Genomic DNA, 19,935 nt, shown 5'->3' on the forward strand with positions numbered 1-19,935 from the left:
ATAATTTAGCAATAAAATGGCTTTTTGTGGCCTTTTTGATGTTTGTTTTTTCTGGTAACTACAGCCATTATGGAAATTAATGCAACCACGGTCTCTGATCTACTACCGTTGATCACCAAAAGAAAGAAACCATAACATGAAATATGAAAACAATATAAATATTGTCAAAGTTTATTGTAGTCAGATTAATGGAAAGCAGAATGTAGCAATTTCGTTTTTTAAGCTTTTTTTGGCGGGTTTCTATCCTGTTTTATCTTCCTGGTATCTCCAGCCATTATAAATATAAATTCAAGATATAATAATATAATATAATATAGTCAAAATGTAACAGAGTATAATTAATGGAAACATAGAATTTAGCAATTCATTTTTTTTAAACCTTGTTTTGGCAGCTCAGTTTACTGTCTTATCTTACTGGTGGTAACTTTAGCCATTATGGAAATGAATGACATCACCGTCTCTCTTCCAGTATCGGTGATCACTTGGACTAAATCATGACAGGAAATATCAAAACGTGATCAATACTGTCAAAATGTTACCTAGTGCTGCTTGAATAAAAATGTAGAATTTAGCAGTAAAATGGCTTTTTGGGAGCTTTTTTTCCTGCTAACTTCAGCCATTGTGGAAATAAATAAAACCATGGTCTCTGATCAACTACTGGTAATCACCAAACAAAAGAAACCATAGCATGAAATATGAAAACAAGATAAATATTGCCCAAATGTAACGTAGTGAAAATGAATGAAAAGTAGAATTTCGCAATTTCGTTTTTTAAAGCTTTATTCTGATGCGTTTCTTTCCCGTTTTATCTTCCTGTAACCATTATGGAAATGAATGACATCACCGTCTCTCTTCCAGTAACGGTGATTACGTCATGACTGTTCCAAACTAAACAAATCATGTCAGGAAATATGATCAATATTGTCAAAATGTTATCTAGTGCTGCTTAAAGAAAAACGTAGAATTTAGCGATAAAATGCCTTTTTTTGCCTTTTTTTGGGGCCTGTTTCCTGTTTTATTTTTCCAGTAACTTCAGTCATTAAGGAAATAAATACAACCTCCGTCTCTGATCCATCACCGGTGATCATCAAACGAAAGAAACCATAACATGAAAAACGAAAAGCGGATAAATATGATCCCAATGTTACCTATTGCTGCTAAATTAAAAACGTAGAAATTTAGAGATAAAATGGCTTTTTTTCGCCTTTTTTTTGTGGAGCCTGTTTTATTTTTCCGGTAACTTCAGCCATTATGGAAATAAATTCAACCACCGCCTCTGATCCACTACCGGTGATCACCAAATGAAAAAAACCATAACATGAAATATAAAACCAAGATAAATATTATCAAAATTAAACGTAGTCAGATTAATGGCAAGTAGAATGTAGCAATTTCCATTTTTAAGCTATTTTTTGGCGGGTTTCTATCCTGTTTTATATTCCTGGTAACTCCAGCCATTATTAATATAAATTAAGTATAAATATTGTCAAAATTTAACATTGTTTGATTAATGGAAAGGTAGAATTTAGCAATTCATTTTTATAAACCTTGTTTTGGCGGGTCATTTTTCTGTTTTATCTTACTGGTAACTTCCGCCATTATGGAAATTAACGCAACCTCCGTCTCTGATCCACTACCTGTGATTCACCGAACGAAAAAAAAACCATAACATAAAAATACGAAAAGCGGTATAAATATGAATCCGAATGTTACCTAGCGCTGCTTCAATGATACCCTCGAACGCTGAGACTCTTGGGATCGACGATCTCGCTCGGTGTCAAACTGGCCGAGCGTCTTAAGCGAGGCTGAGTCAGCCGTATACACTCGGTGTGTGTGTGTGTGTGTGTGTGTGTGTGTTTGGCAGCCCCCTCCCCATCCCTCTCTCTCTCTCTCTCTCTCTTTCTCGCTCCACCACTACCTCTGCAGTACCTCGCTCGATCATTCCTTGCCTCAGCCAGCCGGGGAGACACGTGGCTCTTTCTTGCTATCTTCAAGCTTCCCAGTGTGCCTCTCTCACATGCCTTCAACCCACCGCCACCCCCCTCTTGATAGCGTATGTTCCCTCCCCACACCCCCGGGAGGGCTTCGTCGGCCAAGCCTGCCTCTTTCAGGAAGATCACCGCCTTCTGACCGTCTCCGCTGCTACTACCTCCGCCTTCTAGATCACCCTCTCTGCCTTTGAGACAGGACCCCCCCCGTCAGAGATTCCTCTTTTTGCAAACACACACTTTTTGCGACCGGGAAGTACCGCATTCCTCTCTCCCTCATCCCCCCCCCCAGCGAGCGCCCGGGGAGGACGGCAAGAGGGGTTCATTTTTCTCATTACAGGACAGTAACTCGGGGGATAAAAAAAAAAAAGGGACAGACGGGTGTCATGGCTCCGGTGGACGCCACGGGTCCAGCACTCCCAGGATGCCGATCAGGGAATCTACTTCATGGTCTGGCAGTTTTACTGCTGCTCGGTGAGTTTACACTTCTATCTATCGTCTTCCTTTTTCAACAAGATCCCCCTTTTTTTTTTTGTATTCCCTTTAAAGCTTCTTCCAACATCTCGATATATCTGTGGACGTGTCTGACCGGGAGGCACGTCCCATCCTTAACTCGTCGTTCTCCGGTGTTTACTTGTTGCTCCCCCCCGGCCACAGATTTGTCAAGGTCACTCTTTACCCTTAAAGTTTCTTCCCAAAACTTCTCATCCAAGGGGTTCGGCTCGTCTCGATTTCGAGAGTTTCGTATTCCGACGGTGTAGCTGTATCGTGGCGCAGGAGGAGTCGTGGGGCCCGATACTTTTTTCCTTTTCGATGCAACCCCTTTTAGATTTCCCAACAGCGATGGGGCGTTTCTAAAAACGTACGACCGGCCTCCATTCGACACACTTGTTCCGGACTTGAAACCTAATTTAACAACACTCCGAGCGACGTTTAATTGAGGTTAATTCGATGAAGAAAAGTCAACTCAATTGCCGGGGCGGATTGAATGTCTCGCAATTTAGACGAATGAAGGTGTTTTTTTTGCACACGGTTCCTTCTATTTTAAGGGTTTATTTTTTTTCAGGAGGAGAAAAGGAGCTTAAACAAATTCAACCTAATGCTCCCTCGTGTGATATCGATACACCATTAGGATTTATGACTTTTGAATGAACCTCACTCAGTGGTGCTTCGGGACGAGGCAGGATCAGAGTGGTTTTCTTCGGCTCTTTATTTGACTGCGTAGATGAAACAGGGTGTTCTTGACTCGCAAACTTTATGGATGTAATGATCTTTATCATGAGGCTGTCGAAGTGTATGTTGTATATTACAAACTTTATTGTTGTTGTTGACATCAATGCATTTATCTTTCATTTAAAATAGAATTTGTGCTTAATTATGTGTGTCCGAGCATGTAGTTTAACTGTATTTTTTGACAATTTTTACCTTTTCTTACATCTTTTTTTTATAGCTTTTGTTTTTTTATAAACCTCAGAAAAGTACTTTAACCCTTGTGTTGTCTCTGGGTCAAAGTGAACGACCTTGGCCTCTGGGTCAACTTGGCCTCTGGGTCAACTTGACCCTGAGATAACACAAGGGGTAATCTGCTAATTCTTGCTTCCTCAAATATTAATCCCACTTGATGTGTCGTCACCTGCAAACAACTTAAAATCCAAAACGGCATTTGTTTATTATTTTATTCTTGCACACATTGGTATAGAATGGATCTGAATTGAAAAGAAAAACAATTATGTCTCTCCAGTTTTAGTGATGGGCTGATGAAGCCTCATGAAACGATGTCATAATAATAAGAGCTCAGTAGGTGGCTCCCGCAGTTTCGATAGAATTGCTGTTAAAAACTATGCATTATAGAGCAGAGACCGCCATCTAGTGGACTCTGAAAGTAGGCACACTGCTTCATGAAGCTTCATCAGACCAGCGATACTAAAAACAAGTGATGGGCTGTTCAGCCTTCATGTAGCATCACCCTAATTTTTTACCTTTTTATATATATATATTTGTATACACATTTTATTTTAGCTTTCATCTATGTATAGAAGAATACAACAAGATGTACACTGCCTAAACAGCCTGCTAACCTCAGGGTAAATAAATAAAGGTAAAAGAAAATAGTAACAATTCAGAGCTACTTATACCTGTCATACATTCCAGAAATGTCACGTTAGGAATCTGAGTTTTACTCACTTAAACAAAGAGATCAGATCTGGTTTTAAAGTCACAAACTTTACTTGTATACAAGTGAGAGTAGAACAGAGTTTACATGTGTCTGAATCCTTTCTGAAGCGCAGAGCTGTTAGTTCTCTGTTATATCTTTATCGCAGTTTCACGAGCCGTTAATGGTCTTACTCCAAAGGTTTTCACCAAAAACAAACTTCAATTACTTTTCATCCTCAAGGTCGTGGTGGCGTTAACGCCTTCAGAGACCTGAGAGTACCAACACTTTCCTCTGTCACGCAAGCTTTAATGGGAAAATACAATCAGCGAGAGAATATTATTATATGTGGTTAATTGAACTTAATAAACTTACTTTAACTCAAGCCATACAAATGTTCATAGTGGTTCGACATCAGTCCTTCAATAAAAAGCAACAAACGGTCAAGTATCGCTTAGTAAATTCAATCTGAAAAAAAAGGATTTCAGGTCAGACCAAACAGACTCCTAAATCTTAAATATTTTATTCTTAAATCCCCTTAATTAACCATTATTTAAATTGTTTTATAACCTGCAAGAAGTTAGCATTGCTCTCAGTTATTCTTAAATATTGTTGGCTTGAAAATGTTGAATGTTTCTTTTAAATAGTTCCTAAAAGCCAGGGATTATACAGCATATACCGCCATCTAGTGGTCAGCGATGGCCTTATGAAGCTTCATTAAGCCTTTAAAGTTTAATGGTGAGAAAGTGGTGCAGCACAAACTTTAAACTTGCAACAAATGTTTGAGCAATTATATGGTATTTGTTTAAGGAAAGTACAAAAATAATTGCGATATTTAAAGACTTTCCTTTCGGTGAAACTTCATGAAACAGTGGCATTACTTTCAGAGCCCGCTAGATGGCGGTCACTGCTCTATTTACCCTTTGTTTAAATAGGAAGTAAGTAAGTAAGTCATTTTTATTTGTATAGCGCTTTTCCAGACCAGGGTCACAAAGCGCTTAAACAATCAAAACAATATTCAATAAAGTATATACTTTAAAGATCAAGATAAAACTGATAACACAGGAGTTCCAGAAAATCAAGGAAAAGCCTGAACAAATAGAAACGTCTTAAGATGTTTCTTGAAGGAGTCAGTAGACTCCATCAAGCGCAAGCATCAAATCATTTTTAAACTGACAACGCCACCTACTGACCACTAAACAACATGACACTGCTTCATGAAGATTCACCTAAAGGGAAAGTCTTTAAATATCGCAATATTTTTAGTTTTTATTGAATTGTCATGACGGATCTGATTCATATCTATTATTTTTTTATTGTATTATGGGACAAAGTACTCTTGTGTTTTACAACAGTATCTTATGTCTCCTCGTCCACACGTGATGATGGACGAACTATTTGATGAGTTCTAACCAGGAAGTGTACCGAGTCACTCGCCCTCCCTGTGTTGTAATTCTCAGCCCTGCTGTCGTTCGTTCACCTTGGCGAGGACGTCTCACTTCCCCCCCCTCGTCCATCCCTCTTCTCCATCCATCTGACACATCCATTCCACCTGCTCCCTCGTCCATTTCTCCGCATCCCTCCCGTCGAGTATCCTCACCGTGGCTTAGGAAATACATTAACCCTTCGGGTCCCTGACCTAATTCAAGAAGACACTTCACCTTGACTTTTGAGCCAAGGACACGCGTGTTTCCAGCGGGATACTTAACGGCCGTGTTCTTATCGCACGCCTTCTGTGATTCGACGTAGTTCGCGGACACCGTGTCACGGCTGATGAAAGACAGAAGAAGTCCTTCTCTCGGCATCAAGTGTCACGGGATGAACGGGGAATGGAGGTGGAGGGAGGGACGCCGTTGTAAAAGGAGGAATCTGTCAAATCTATTTCAAGCCATGAGGGAGAAACTCAGCCCTGATGTGTGAAAGAGAACCACATGGATAAAAATACTCGCCGCCACGTGTGTTTATCGACTGCTGTTGCTTCCATTATTATGAAGATTAGTTTTTGTTGTAGATACTGGAAAAAAAAAATACGGTGACAAATTGACATTGCATGGAACACAACAAGGCAGAATTTAGGATTTAATATGTATGCATATAAACCTGTAAACACAAGTATTACAATTAAATTATTAAATTTTTTATGAACATAAATATATTTATATTCACTAAATTTGCTCATTTTTGTGCTGGAAATAAACCTCTGGCCCACTAGATGGCAGCAATCATTTCATTCTCCGCAGCTAAAGAAACAATGAAATTCCATGAAATCGCGCAGATGGCTGAGGATGAGAGGATACTCCAGCAGCTTTTAAAGCCAAAGTTTGGATATATTTTGGTTTAACAACAATTGAATATTATAATTGAATGATACACATTTGATTTTGTTGTTTTAAAGTGTTGCTTTATTGGGGGAAAATACGTTGAAAGTCAATATTCATAAACTAGATCGTATCAAGATTGCTTTAAGATTTATTGTAAATTAATAAAGAACTTGTTAAGAAATTAAAATTGTTTTCTCCCAATTTTGTTTTACTCTTTTCATATATAGTGGCTTTAGAGTAAACTGAATTGTACGGTGGCCCAGAAGCGCAAAATAGTTTATAGTGTAAACACAGCATCATAATCTTCTTTAAAGCCTTATAACAATATTACATAACAAAATGATTTATATTTACTAAACCCAACAGGAAGTATGATTGTAATGGTGTTTTTTTATTTCAATTATCCTTTCTTAATTATCTGGGTTTTTTTTCCTCCTTCAAAAACTACACAGTCCTGTCCTTCAACATCAGTTTTACTTTTATTCGAGGTCTCAATAGAATTGCAACTAACTCAGAAGCCGCTAAAAGTATCTTCAGACTGCAATCTTGACTTCTTTTTTTTTTTTTAAATACATTTTCTGAAATCCAACTCCGTCGGCATCAGTTTGAAGAGGTCACTGAGAGTGACATGACTTTCATTCCCCAAGTTGAGATGATGATTGAGAGAGACGTAGTTAAAAATATCTCAACATAAAAGTCGAGATTGAAAACTGAAACCAAAGTTCACGGCTCCTCCCACTCACCTACGTTCGCACTAACATGGAGAGCAGAGGCAGGAAAAAATACATTTTAAATTTAATATTTCACTCGGCATGTCTTGAGGAGCCATTAGATTGTTAAATTAAATCACCAATAACTAGTTATTTGTTTGTATTCTGGTATATTTTGATATGAAGTTTCAATATGGATGATTTAATCTGAAAATTTGTAGGATTTCTTTTTTAATTACATACAAATATGTGACACTCATCACATCATTTAAACATCATTTGTGTTAAATCCAACAACAATTTGAACCTGGAAACAAATAAAAAAAGATTTGCTTCATAAAATACCATTTTTCTTATTTATTTATGTTTTTATTTATTATTAATTTAGCAGATGCTTTTCTCCAAAACAACTTGAGTTTTACCCATGCACAGTCACACGTTGATGGCAGTAGGCTGTGACGCAGTGCACCAGCTCAACATCAGGAGCTAAAAAAAAAAAACAGTGTCTACCTTAAAGACAATTACACAATCTTTTTCAGCGCCGGGATTGAACCCGCAACTTTTAAGGTAACAAGCCAACCACTTTACCGTCTGAAAAATGTACTTTTTGGTTTAGTTCATGTTGATTTCATTATATTTTTGAAACAGATTCCGATACATTGACATTAATACAACATTTTTAGTATATTTTATAATCGTTTACATTTAATAAAATTCAGTTCACTATGCGTTTGTTTCTTCTCGTCTGGACTATTGTGGCAGTTTGTTTTCATGTCTTAACAAGAAGGATCTGTCTCGTCTGCAGTTGATTCAGAACTCTGCAGCGAGAATTCTGACCTGCTCAAGTAGAAGAACTCACATTTCTCCGATCCTTAAAACTATTCACTGGCTTCCAGTTTCTTTCAGGATCAACTTTACAATTCTGGTTCTTACTTTCAGAGCTATTCATGGTCAGACTCCTCCTTCCATCAGTGATCTGATCCAGCCTTACACCCCAGCTTGGGCTCTGAGGTCTGTGGATCAGAATCTACTGATGGTTCCTCGCACACGACTCAGGACCAGAGGAGAGAAATCTTTTCAGGCTGTTGCTCCTAAGCTTTGGAATGATCTTCCTCTCTCTTTGCGCTTGATGGATCTACTGACTCCTTTAAGAAACATCTTAAGACGTTTCTATTTGTTCAGGCTTTTCCTTGAATTTCTCGAACTCCTGTGTTGTTCTCAGTATTATCTTGATCTTTAAAGTATGTACTTTTTTGAGTATTGTTTTGATTGTTTAAGCGCTTTGAGACCCTGGTCTCGAAAAGCGCTATATAAATAAATATTACTTACTTACTTACTTACTTATTATTAATTTCCCTGACGTAACATTTTAATTAAAAATATATATATATATATATTTCATCAAACTCTAGAACTCTGTTTACACCATGTTGGAGTGCAACGTGATCCCAGCCTGGGTCGGTTTTAGAGGAGACGCTTTATAAATAGAACGATATGCGAGACACGAGAGGAACAATCTGAGATTTGCGGCAGCTGTCAATGAAAGGGAACATGACACACTCAGCAGACACACACACACACACACACACACATACATACACACACACACACCATTGTAGGAATGTGTTGTGTAATGTCGGCAACTTCAGCTCATGTTGATGTGTTACGATGCCGTTATTGTTATTGTTGCCTTCCTTGTTTGTTTTCTGAAGCCATTTTCAATCCGTGAAGCACTTTTATAAAAAGGGTCTGTTCCTTTTTCTTTGACGACTTTCAATGAAGAACCGGAAGAGTTTTCCGACTTTAAATGCTTAGAACAGTTAGTGATATGTAGAAGTTCTGAAAACTAAAGAAGCTGTATGATCTGATAGTTTACATTTTTTCACTTAAATACACCTGACAAAAAGTGTTTTGAGTTCACTTCCCTTCCACAACAAAACAACAGCAATGGCTGTAAAATATTAGTCATTTATGGGTAACTTTCCACTTCAAAATGTCAACAAAAAAATCAGGTCAGTTTATATTTTTATCGACAAATATCTTGCTAATCCTTCCTGACTCGTCATTCCCACATTTTGGAATCCAATCTGATTAATCATTTTGATAAAGTTCCGACATTTGACATGAAATACAAAGAGAAACTAGAAAGAGTGCATTTCCAGAAGAAAATGCATTGTGAATGCTGACCCTGCTGTGCTGTGTAAGTAATAGTGGAATCAGTATTAAAAGTAGAAGTAGTATCTAGTTTGGCCCCAATTTGTTATAATCATTTATTCACCCCCTCAAAACTCGATTCGGTTTTCATAGCCTGGATGAAAAAGGGACTTATTTCTGTTGCAGACTTGTATATTGACAATGTTTTTGCATCATTTGCCCAACTACAGCAGAAATTTTCTCTTCCTACGTCACATTTCTTTCGCTATCTACAATTAAGGAACTTTGTTAAAATTAACATCCCAAATTATGAGGTTTTCTCCTCCCTTGATCAGCTTGAATCACTCGTATCAACTAAACCTGGAAGCAAGCGATTAGTTTCTCTGTTTGTGAAGTTTTTTGATACTTACGTGGCTCCACCTACTGACCGTCAGAGGGTCTTGTGGGAAAATGACTTGGGAACAGAATTGACTGAAGAAATGTGGTCCAAATCTCTTAATAAAATCTACACTTGTTCAATAAATTCCAGGCACCAATTGATACAATTCAAGGTCATACACAGACTGTATTACTCCAGAGAAAAACTACACTCCTTTTATCCATCCACATCACCAATATGCGTCAAATGCAAACAATCAGTGGGAACTTTGGCTCACATGTTTTTCTCCTGTTGTAGACTAGCAAAGTTTTGGGAAGAAATATTTCATATTTATTCTGCAGTTTTGGGGAGAAACTTTTTTGGGTTGCTCACAGCAACTTGAGCGTTTAAAAGATTCTGAGACAAAGGCAATTTTGTTTGGAATGGTTTTAGCAAACAAAGTAGTTCTTCAGTGTTGGAACAAAGAAGTGCCTCCTAATTTTCATATGTGGCTCATGGAACTTACAAAGACTCTTTGTATGGAGGCAATCCGCTATGAACGGACAGGAAAAGCGGACAAGTTTCGACGGATATGGAAGCCTTTCTTGGACTATATCTCGGCACAAAGAATGGACTCCTGAAATGTTCTGTTTTTCTTTTGTGTACAATGTGTAAGTGTTTGACTGGATTGCCAAATATTGTTTCGTAGGTGCTGTTTCTTTCTTTTTTTCTTTTTTTTTGTTTGAGGGGGGTGGGGTGATCGGGTTTCTGTTTTGTTTGTTTTTAGTAGAAGTAGAAGTAGTAGAAATGTAAAAGAATTAGTAGAATTAGTAGTAAAAGTAGAAGTAGTATTATTAGTAGTAGGAGTAATAGTGGAAGTATTAGTGGAATTAGTAGTATAAAGTAGAAGAAGTGGAATTAGTAGTAAAAATAGAATTAGTAGAAATGTAAAAGTAGTAGTAGAATTAGTAGTACAAGTAGAAGTAGTGTTAGTAGTAAAAGTAGTAGTTGAAGCAGTTGTGAAATTAGTAGTAAAAGTATAAGTAGTAGGTCAAAGCTGAAGGAGTTGAAACATGAGTTGATTTTTTTCCCAATTGAAATGAATGGGATAGAAAAGGAGGAATAAAAGAAAGAGTGGAAGAGATAAAAGAAAGCTAAAACATAGCTTAACACGAGCTGAATTGATAAAAGTTGGAACGGATCCAATCTGATTAAATTTGTTGGAGTAGAATGCATGTGTTGAACTAAGTTGATAACGTTACAGGCTAATAAACGTGTATGATTTCAGAAAGTTTGTCAAGTGCTAGTCAAGAACTGCCACTACCGTGGAACTTTTGGCAGTTGATAAAACTAAAAAATGAATTTTAACATTTTTTTCAACCGAAAGTTGTTCGGGATCTATTCAGTTCATGTACTTTGTTTACACAACGAGTATCTCCACCATGGATGCAGCGTAAGAAAAAAAGCTTTATTGATAAAGTTTAGAGTAGTGGTGGTAGAACATCTAGATCATTAAATATATCGCATCATTTTTTTCAGGATTACTATATAGATTGTACTTTATATTTTTTTATTTTTAAAGTTAACTAATATTGTCTTTTTTTTGCTTTCATTTTATATTTCCTTTTCTTTCTTTTTTTACCATAGTTCTTTTATGTTTTACTCAGGATTCTTTTATCTCAGGGTCAAGGTGACCCGAAGATCCTGGAAACAAATGTGTTTGAGGTATCCATTGTGTTGTCTCAGGGTCAAGATGAACGACCTTCACCACTGCATATGTATGCATATGAACCTGAGATAACACAAGGGATTAAATTAAATAATTCAATTTTTTTATTCACATGCAGATATGAGTGTAGTATTTGTGTCTTGCAAATAAACCTCTGGCCACTATGTGGCAACAGTCATTTCATTCTCAGCAGCTAAAGAAATGATGAAAACCTGACTGAGGACGAGAGGATGCAGCAGCTTTTAAAGCTGATTTTTGGACATATTTTGCTTTCAAAACTGATGAAAGCAGTTACGACTTCAGTCAAGAGTCGTGTGGTCTGTAAATCCTGCAACACCAGAGTCAAGTACTCGACAATACTACACATATATCCTAGTTGATACAGTATCACGATATATCGTATCATTGCCCATGTGCCCTTGCCGATGCACAGCCGTGGCTAAGCGAGCGTGTGATTCTCCGCAGGCGTGTGGAGCATCACAGGACTGGAGGTGTCGACTGGAAAAGTGTCGTCGATTGAAGCGATGAACGGCTCCACGGTGCTGCTGCCCTGCACCTACTCCTCCTGCATCGGCATTCACAAGCTCTACTTCAGCTGGCACTTCAACAACAACGGCACCATGATCAAGGTGAGGTCTCGCCGGAGTCACATCTCCTGGCCAGTAAAACGTAAACGTGTGTGTCTGTGTTCAGTATTGCGACGCCGTTATTCCCAGCGAGGGGATCGAGCCGAAGGTGGAGGTGTACAACGAGCGGGTGGAGTTCGTGGGCTCGTCGAAGAGCAACAACATCTCCATCCTCCTCTGGAACATCACCTTCGACGACGACGGGGAGTACAAGTGTTTCGCCAAGAACCCCAAAGAGAAAGGACGCAACCACACCGCCACCTTCACGCTGAAGGTGGTGGACCAGAGTACGTTTGTCTGATGCGGCTCATCAACTCATGCTTGTTTAAAATAATCCTTTAAATAAACTTTTTTTATTAGTTGAGGTATTTTTTGTTTTTCTTGCTTTTTTATATATTAAAGCTTCTCTTTTTAGTCACTTTTAACAAATATCGAATATTTCTCTTCTAAAATATTTCATTTACATTTTTAAAAAGCTCATATTTTACTACAATTTTCAAAACAAAAGTGTTTATTCCATTTATTTCCAGAGCAGAGGTGGGAAACAACATTTTACATACGTGTTGGTACATTTAAATATTTAAAAGATAATTGCCAAAAAAACATCAAAAATATTATATTTTATGTTATTTATTTATTTGCTAAATAAAGATGCTGTTTGTTTATGTTTGTAACATTTTGTCTAATATTTATCATGTAATTTTCTATTTATTTATTCATTAAATTAAGGTTTGGAAGAGCCAAACAATCTTGAATAAAAAAAGTTTCATATTGTAAATTGTTTATTAATCTATTCTTTTTTTATTTTTATATACTATGTGTTTTAAATGAAATAAAGTTTAAATAAAGTCTAGGAGAGCGGCAGAGAGACACAATCTTGAATGAAAAAATGTATTGTTTATTAATCTATTCTTTTTTTAACATATAATATTGTTTAATTAAATTAAAGTTTAAATAAAGTTTAAGAAATAGAGAGAAAAAATCTTGAGAAAAGTTTATGAAAGAAGAAGAAAAAACATATTGTCATGATTTATATGGTTTATTATTTTAATCATTTTTTTTATTAAAGGTTATTCGTTTTCATTATTATTTTATTAGAATTAAATGAATTGCAGAAAAACTGAAAATTGAATTAAATCATCTTAAGTTTTACGTGTCCTTTATTTTAAGATAGATGAAGATAAAATGTCTTTAATTTAATAAACCAAACGAAAATGTATTAAATGATCATAAAACAGAGTAAATACTTTTTGAAGCATTTAAAGAATTCTTTAAAAAACATTCAGCATTGCATGTTATGTATTTAACCCTTGTTGAACAACCGTACAACACAAGGGATACCTCAAACACATTTTTTTTCTGCCCCAGCGACAAGACAAAGGTTAAATGCAAAAAGTCAAGTTAAAATTTAGTTTAATTTTTCAGTGGTCGAAGTGGACAACACGCTGACCACCGTCATCGTGTCGGTGGTGGGCGGAGTCATCGGCCTAGTGATCATCGTCATGGTGATAAAGGCCTTGGTCGTTCACTTCCTGCTGAAGGACGACGAAAAGAAGTAAGAAGAATCCCGAGTTATGATAATGAAGTGATTTTTTCCCCATTAACTCTCTTGCCTTCCTTGTGTCTCCTGCAGCAAGGAGTGCCTGGTTAGCTCCTCAGGGAACGATAACACGGAGAACGGACTCGCCGGAGCCAAAGCTGAAAACAAAGGGACGCCAAAGGCATGAAGGAAAGAGTTCGCCTGAATGATTGTATGATCTTAGGAACGACGTGCACACGGAGAGCTATGCTGTTATGAACTTTTTCTTTTGGACTGTTGTATCCTCATAGAGTCTATATATATATATATCTATATATAGATATATATACAGTATATATATCTATATATAACACTAGGCAAATTTTATATTTTCGCTTGTGCTTGAAACAAAAAAAAAAGGTGCACAGGCCTGAATCACTCTCACCACTGGAACTTTTGCTCGATATTTTTAACAACATTTAAACTTTAATTTAACTATTTAGTGTTTTGTTTTTTAATCCTGTCACCGCAACTCTACATTGTCAAGGAACTTATATTCAACTTAAAGTGATACCTCATCCAAATTTCACTCATTTTCTACTCTATCCTCGTGTCGTTTTAGAGTTGGGATTATTTTCAGAGTAATTTGTTACTTTTTAGAGTTATAGGCAAAAATGTACGTTCATTTTAAATGAAGCTAACCGTGCTAAAGTGATCGCTGTTTTTATCTTGGTCCAAAAATACACTTTTAAAAGAAAATCCAAATACCTCCATATTGCTCGTCTATAACGTCCATCTTGTATTGAAGCCTTGACATGAGGAATTTTAGTAAAATAAATTAAACAAGTCTTTGTTTTAAGCTTTTTTGTAGCAGAAGCTAAGATGCTAACATGCTACACTCAAGAAACACTCAATAAATATCAACCCGGAGTGTAAAAATTAGCTCTATTCAAAAGCATCATTTTTTCCTTTAAATAAAATAAAAGGAACAGATTACTCTGAAAAGAATCGCATCCTTCAGACGACTTGAGGGTCAGTAGAAAATGTGTTTAAATTTTGGGTGAACTATCGCTTTAAATTCTAGATTTATAGAGGCACTGCCATGACAAGAGCAATACATTAGCAAAAAGAAATCTTTAAGATAATTTCAAAAAAATGTTCCAAAGAAGACCCTAACAGGAAGTCATTTTATTTTTATTTTTATTTTATTCATTCTGAATATAAGTAGTTAATGCTTTCTTGAGCAGTGGACCCCAACTCCCAACTTGTGGTCAGGGGACCAGTAATGGTCTGTGAGGTATTTAAGTAAAAAAAAACAACCTTTAAACTAGTGAAATTAAGTGAAACACAAACTCTACAGGATTTATTTTACTTTTCTTATCTGTATGTATAATGCCGATATAATACCGGTACGTAGGGGACCCCTATTTTCATGGGTTGATTTTAAGACCCAACATGGCTGACGACTGAGATTTCCAGTACTTGAGAGTGATCCGGTTCTGCCCAAGTTCTTTTATTTTGCTTTAGATGAAACACAGGTGCCTGTTCTGCTTCAGCTCCCTCTGTTGGTGGGAGGATAAAACCACAGAAAATGTACTCCCTCATCAAAGACAATCCCACCCAGATCCCTGTAGATAGGAATGAACTAAATCATGCTGCTTCTGACTAATAACCAATGCATTTTAGCATGTGCGCGTTTTATATAATGTTGTGTAGCAACCGACACCGTGTGTAGTTCAGTTTAAAAATCATCACATGAACCTCGACCAACACTTCTAGAAGGTTTTTAAACTCCTTTAAAAGTAGCCCGGGTGTCAAATAGTCTCTTTTCAAAAAGATTGCCTTCAGGTATTTAGAGGTCATGTTAGAAGAAGAACACAATCTTCGTGTCTGTAAACACACAAACTGAATGGTGTCCTGCCATGTCATGCCTGCTTGAACACAACATTTAAATGTGCTGCTAATGTTTTAATGTACAAATCCAAACACAACATTGGGACAGAAAACACACACAAATTGTGGTGACTTTGGCAGGGAGAGCGTGAATGTAATACCTTAGAAGTATTTTGTTATTACTGCAGTTGTGTGCATCCTTAAGAGAAGATCTTTGTCTTGCTATAACTTTAGAAATCATGAAAGAAAAATAAGGATTTTTTTTTTTAAGGCATTTAAACAACCACTGAAATTGCTTTTTTAATCTGTTACAGTTCAAAAAACGTTTATATACAGTGGAAACAATGGCCTAAACAGAAAAAATGTACAACCTATAATATTATTGATCACTAGATTTTTCTCAACTAAATGTATTGTATCTGTCGAGAACCTCAAACCTTTGAGCCATAAGAAAAAAGTAAAATAGTTCTTTGTTTTTTAAAGATTAAACCATTTTTTTCTGAATTGAACACTACTTTCCTAAAAAACAATTTGATTCTTATTTCTCTAGAAAATGTTTTCATTTGTCGATAAGTGGTTCCCAAAAATGTCTTTTATTTTGTGGCAACCCCCTTGATGCATGGAAAATAAAAATAACTTTGTGCGAAATTTAAAAATATAAGAATACCTTAAGATTTTGGAAAGTAATTTAACTTTTTTTTTGTAAACCTAGAGCGTGCTGCGTTCAAAGACACAAATAGGGAACAAATCATGGTCCATCACACATGAAGACAATAACGTAAAATTTGCACAAAACTTATCACTGCGCCACCTAGGGGCCACTTTGGGGACCACTGTTGAAGGCAAATCAACAGGAATTCATTTATATATTGAACAAAATTCCCTGTTTTTAACTGTCCTACTCTTGAGATATCTAAAGAAGTCAAGAAACATGACCCTCGACACTTCTCACATGTTGTACATATCTCTGTTATCAGGCAACACACACACTAACACACACACTAACACACATCTCATCCCAACGATCACGCACTTTACCACCATTCAGTGGCTGCACAAAGTATTATTTTCTATAATTGGACAGCAAATTGTTTCTACCCAAGCATTTTTAACATTACCTTTATATTGTCTTCTTGTAAAACATTTTATTTTTCGTTTCTTCCTATCGGCTTGTTCTCTCTTATAACAGAGCAGTTTCCTTTCTTGCTTTCAGTGGAAGCAATATGACATACATCCGATTATGCAATAACCTTTTAAAGGCACTTTATAGACATGAGTGGGCCGGCTGTTGTGACTACCGTCTGTCCGAGGCGCTGGCCGTGCATTAGTCTTATACATTAGGCCCTTCTTTCTGCATCGGGTCAATCTATATAATGTCCCATTTAAACTTAGCTCTTGGTTCGATTCCGATGATAAAAGTAATGGCCAAAAAAGTTTCCGTCGTGTTGCAATAGTTTAGCGTCTCATTTCCAGTAAAGGTGTTTGACTTTATGGTAAATTTGGTCAACGCTTGTTTACAGGGTGTGACAGGGGTGACATCACTAGTAGTTGGACCTACTTGCAACATTAAGTAGTGATGGGTTGACAAAGTGTCATGAAACTTCCTTAACAGCGCCTTCGTGATACAGTGCCTAGTTTTCAAAGGCCACTAGATGGCACTGTCTGCTCAATTGTAGCTCTAAACAACTATTTCAATATAGCCCAAATTATTCTTCAACTGAGAGCGCCACCTACTGAGCCCTGAAAGTTACAACACTTTTCAACGCATTGCTAACATTATATAACTTTCTCCATTTCGGTCGAAGGAAAAAAGGAATGACAGCAAAAGACTTCTACAGCAACTGCTAAACAATAAATTCAATTATAAGGTAGAGCACTTGTTAGTAAGAAAATAATTATAATAATTGGTGCCAGAATTCCTCTGTTGATATAGAAGACGCTCTTTTAAAGAAAAAAAAAGAAAGCAAATGCTACATGTATTTATTAGGGAAACAGCCCAAAGCTTTGGTCTAAAGAGGATAAAAAGGATAATAAGTAAGTTCTAAAAAATTGTTTCTGGCTCCCTCAAGTGTTAGAAAAGTATAACTTCGATTCAGTTACGCCTTGAAAAATATTAAGCGCTGCTTTAAGTCAAGCAGTAATTAAGTCAGACATGACGAAGATCGTTTCCAGATACATCATATTCTGCGGAGTTTAAATGGGATCAAATCTATTAATAACATAATTCATTTTCCATGTTGTGAATGTTTCTGCCTACAGTAGGATTGCACTGTGGACATGCTGTGTGGAGTAAACAGCGAGAGCCAGGCCCACATTTATACGATATCTAGATGCCCAAAAGTCTTCCAGCATGGTATAGTAGAATGATTTTAGTGTTGCCATAAAATTATGATTATATTATATTAAATTATATTTAATTTAAATGTATGTTTTCATTTGTTTGCCATATAACAAAGAGAATACAGGAGAAAAAACATGATTGTCAATTAAAAGATTATTTATTTCGTGATATAAAAATGAGACCGTCTAAGATTTAATTTATACCTTGGATTATAACTGAAACGTGGATCCTATTTTGTTTGTCAAAACACGTATTTTCCTACCAAATCTGACTACTATCACTCTGAAATTAACCTGCCAATTTACACACATTTTATTGATCTCTGACGTTATGGGAATTGGTAGAAAATCTTTCTGCATAATGTGCGCTTTTGAAAAAAAAAGAAAACTTTTTGGATTGCTTTGTCACGTAGGCTTGTCCATGTATGACGTCATCGTCTTGTACGTCCTGAATATGATTCATGGCCAAAAATGATTGTTGACTCCACAAACCAACGGACTCTGCGGTGGTGCGATCTAACAGCGGCAAAACAATGTATGAGTGCCATCTAGTGGTTAAAAAAAAAGTTGTACGCATTCGCAGTAGATTAGTATGCTTCTGCAAAAATAAAAATAAATATAAATCAAAGTGGCAGATAAGTGCAAACAACCCTATGATGATTCATCGCTAGATTTTTAGATATTGAATAACTATTGTGATGTGCTTTAGATATAGACTAGTTATTGTCAATTTAATATGTTTACTGGCTCAATTTAGAGGGTGATTCAACGGTACAATAAAAAAAAAAATGAAAAAAAAGTGAATTATTCACTCAACTTAAATTCCATTGATAGTATTGCTCGAACTGCCAGAGCAGCTGAAACTCATACTGCCACTCCAGGAGTCTCACGTCTGCTGTTACATTCGTCCTCACACACACCGGTTACATTTGGAAAAAAATATATATCAGTTGAAGTTGTTGTAATCCGACTGTACAAGCGGCTGAAACTCAAACTGCCAAGCCAAGAGTCCAACGTCTGCTGCACCACACATTCCATTCAAACACAGAACGTCACATGAATGACTGTGTGTAGTTGTAGTTTTTGGCAGGGAGAAATAAGCATCAATTTCCTCTCGTGTGTATTAAAAAACGGAATTGCTTACATTCAATAAGAGTCTACCGTATTTTTCCTCAGCTGCTGACGTCGTACAAATGTTTGTAATCTCGGTCCAAACCTGTGCATAGAAAAAAGGTTTCACTTCCACACATGTAGATGAATGTGTAACTCCAGGGTTTTCAAAGGGGAAAACTGTCTTCTGAATGTTAATGATGTATTTGTGGCCATGTTGCTCATACTTCCTAACTGTCTTTGCACCTCCAACTTTTGACCTGTCAAGATAATAAATAAATGTGATTTAAATTGATTCATGATTTCGTTTTTTTTTATTATTATTGTTGCTATTTCCTCATTTTCAACCTGGGAACCTCTTTACCCAACAAACCCTGATTCCAGTGATGGGTAGATGAGGTTTCATGAAACAGTGGATGGGTTTTCAAGAAACAATTTTGAAGTTTCATGATACAGTGGGTTAAGTATCATGACACAGTGTATGAAGTTTTTTGACACAGCTGATGAGGTTTTTTGACACAGCTGATAAAGTTTAATGAAACAGCTAATGGGTTTTCGGTAAACAACTTAGGAGGTTTCATGACAGAGTGGATTAAGTATCATGACACAGTGAATGAAGTTTAATGGCACAACGGAGGAGGTTTCATGACACAGAGGATTGGATTTAATGACACAACTGATTAGTTTAATGACACATCTGATAAGTTTAATGACACAGCTGATGGGTTTTCATTAAACAATTTATGAGGTATTACAGTGGATTAAGTCTCATGACACTGTGGATAAGGTTTCATGACACAGTGGATGGGATTTAATGAAACAATTAATGCACTTTCATGTCACAGCTGATGAGGTTTCATGACACAGCTGATAGAGTTTAATGAAACAGCTAATGGGGTTTCGGTAAACAATTTAGGAGGTTTAATGACACAACGGATTAAGTATCATGACACAGTGGATGAGGTTTAATGACAAAGCAGATGAGTTGCATATCAAACCGGACGATGTTTAATTACACAGCTGATGAGGTTTCAT

General features: G+C 36.6%; 1 protein-coding gene across 1 annotated transcript; it reads left to right on the top strand.

Moving 5' to 3' along the window:
* Nucleotides 1–1,950: 1,950 nt before the first annotated feature.
* Nucleotides 1,951–19,192, top strand: LOC148075146 (sodium channel regulatory subunit beta-4-like). The gene is made up of 5 exons (XM_087796346.1): nucleotides 1,951–2,462; nucleotides 11,878–12,041; nucleotides 12,106–12,325; nucleotides 13,464–13,593; nucleotides 13,672–19,192. Exons 1-5 carry the CDS (start codon nucleotides 2,375–2,377, stop codon nucleotides 13,763–13,765), a joined length of 696 nt encoding a protein of 231 aa, XP_087652472.1. The 5' UTR covers nucleotides 1,951–2,374; the 3' UTR covers nucleotides 13,766–19,192.
* The last annotated feature ends 743 nt before the right edge of the window (nucleotides 19,193–19,935 follow it).

The sequence above is a fragment of the Callionymus lyra genome, chromosome 7 (genome assembly GCF_982586985.1).
Source record: "Callionymus lyra chromosome 7, fCalLyr1.hap1.1, whole genome shotgun sequence".
Classification (NCBI taxonomy): Eukaryota; Metazoa; Chordata; class Actinopteri; order Syngnathiformes; family Callionymidae; genus Callionymus; species Callionymus lyra.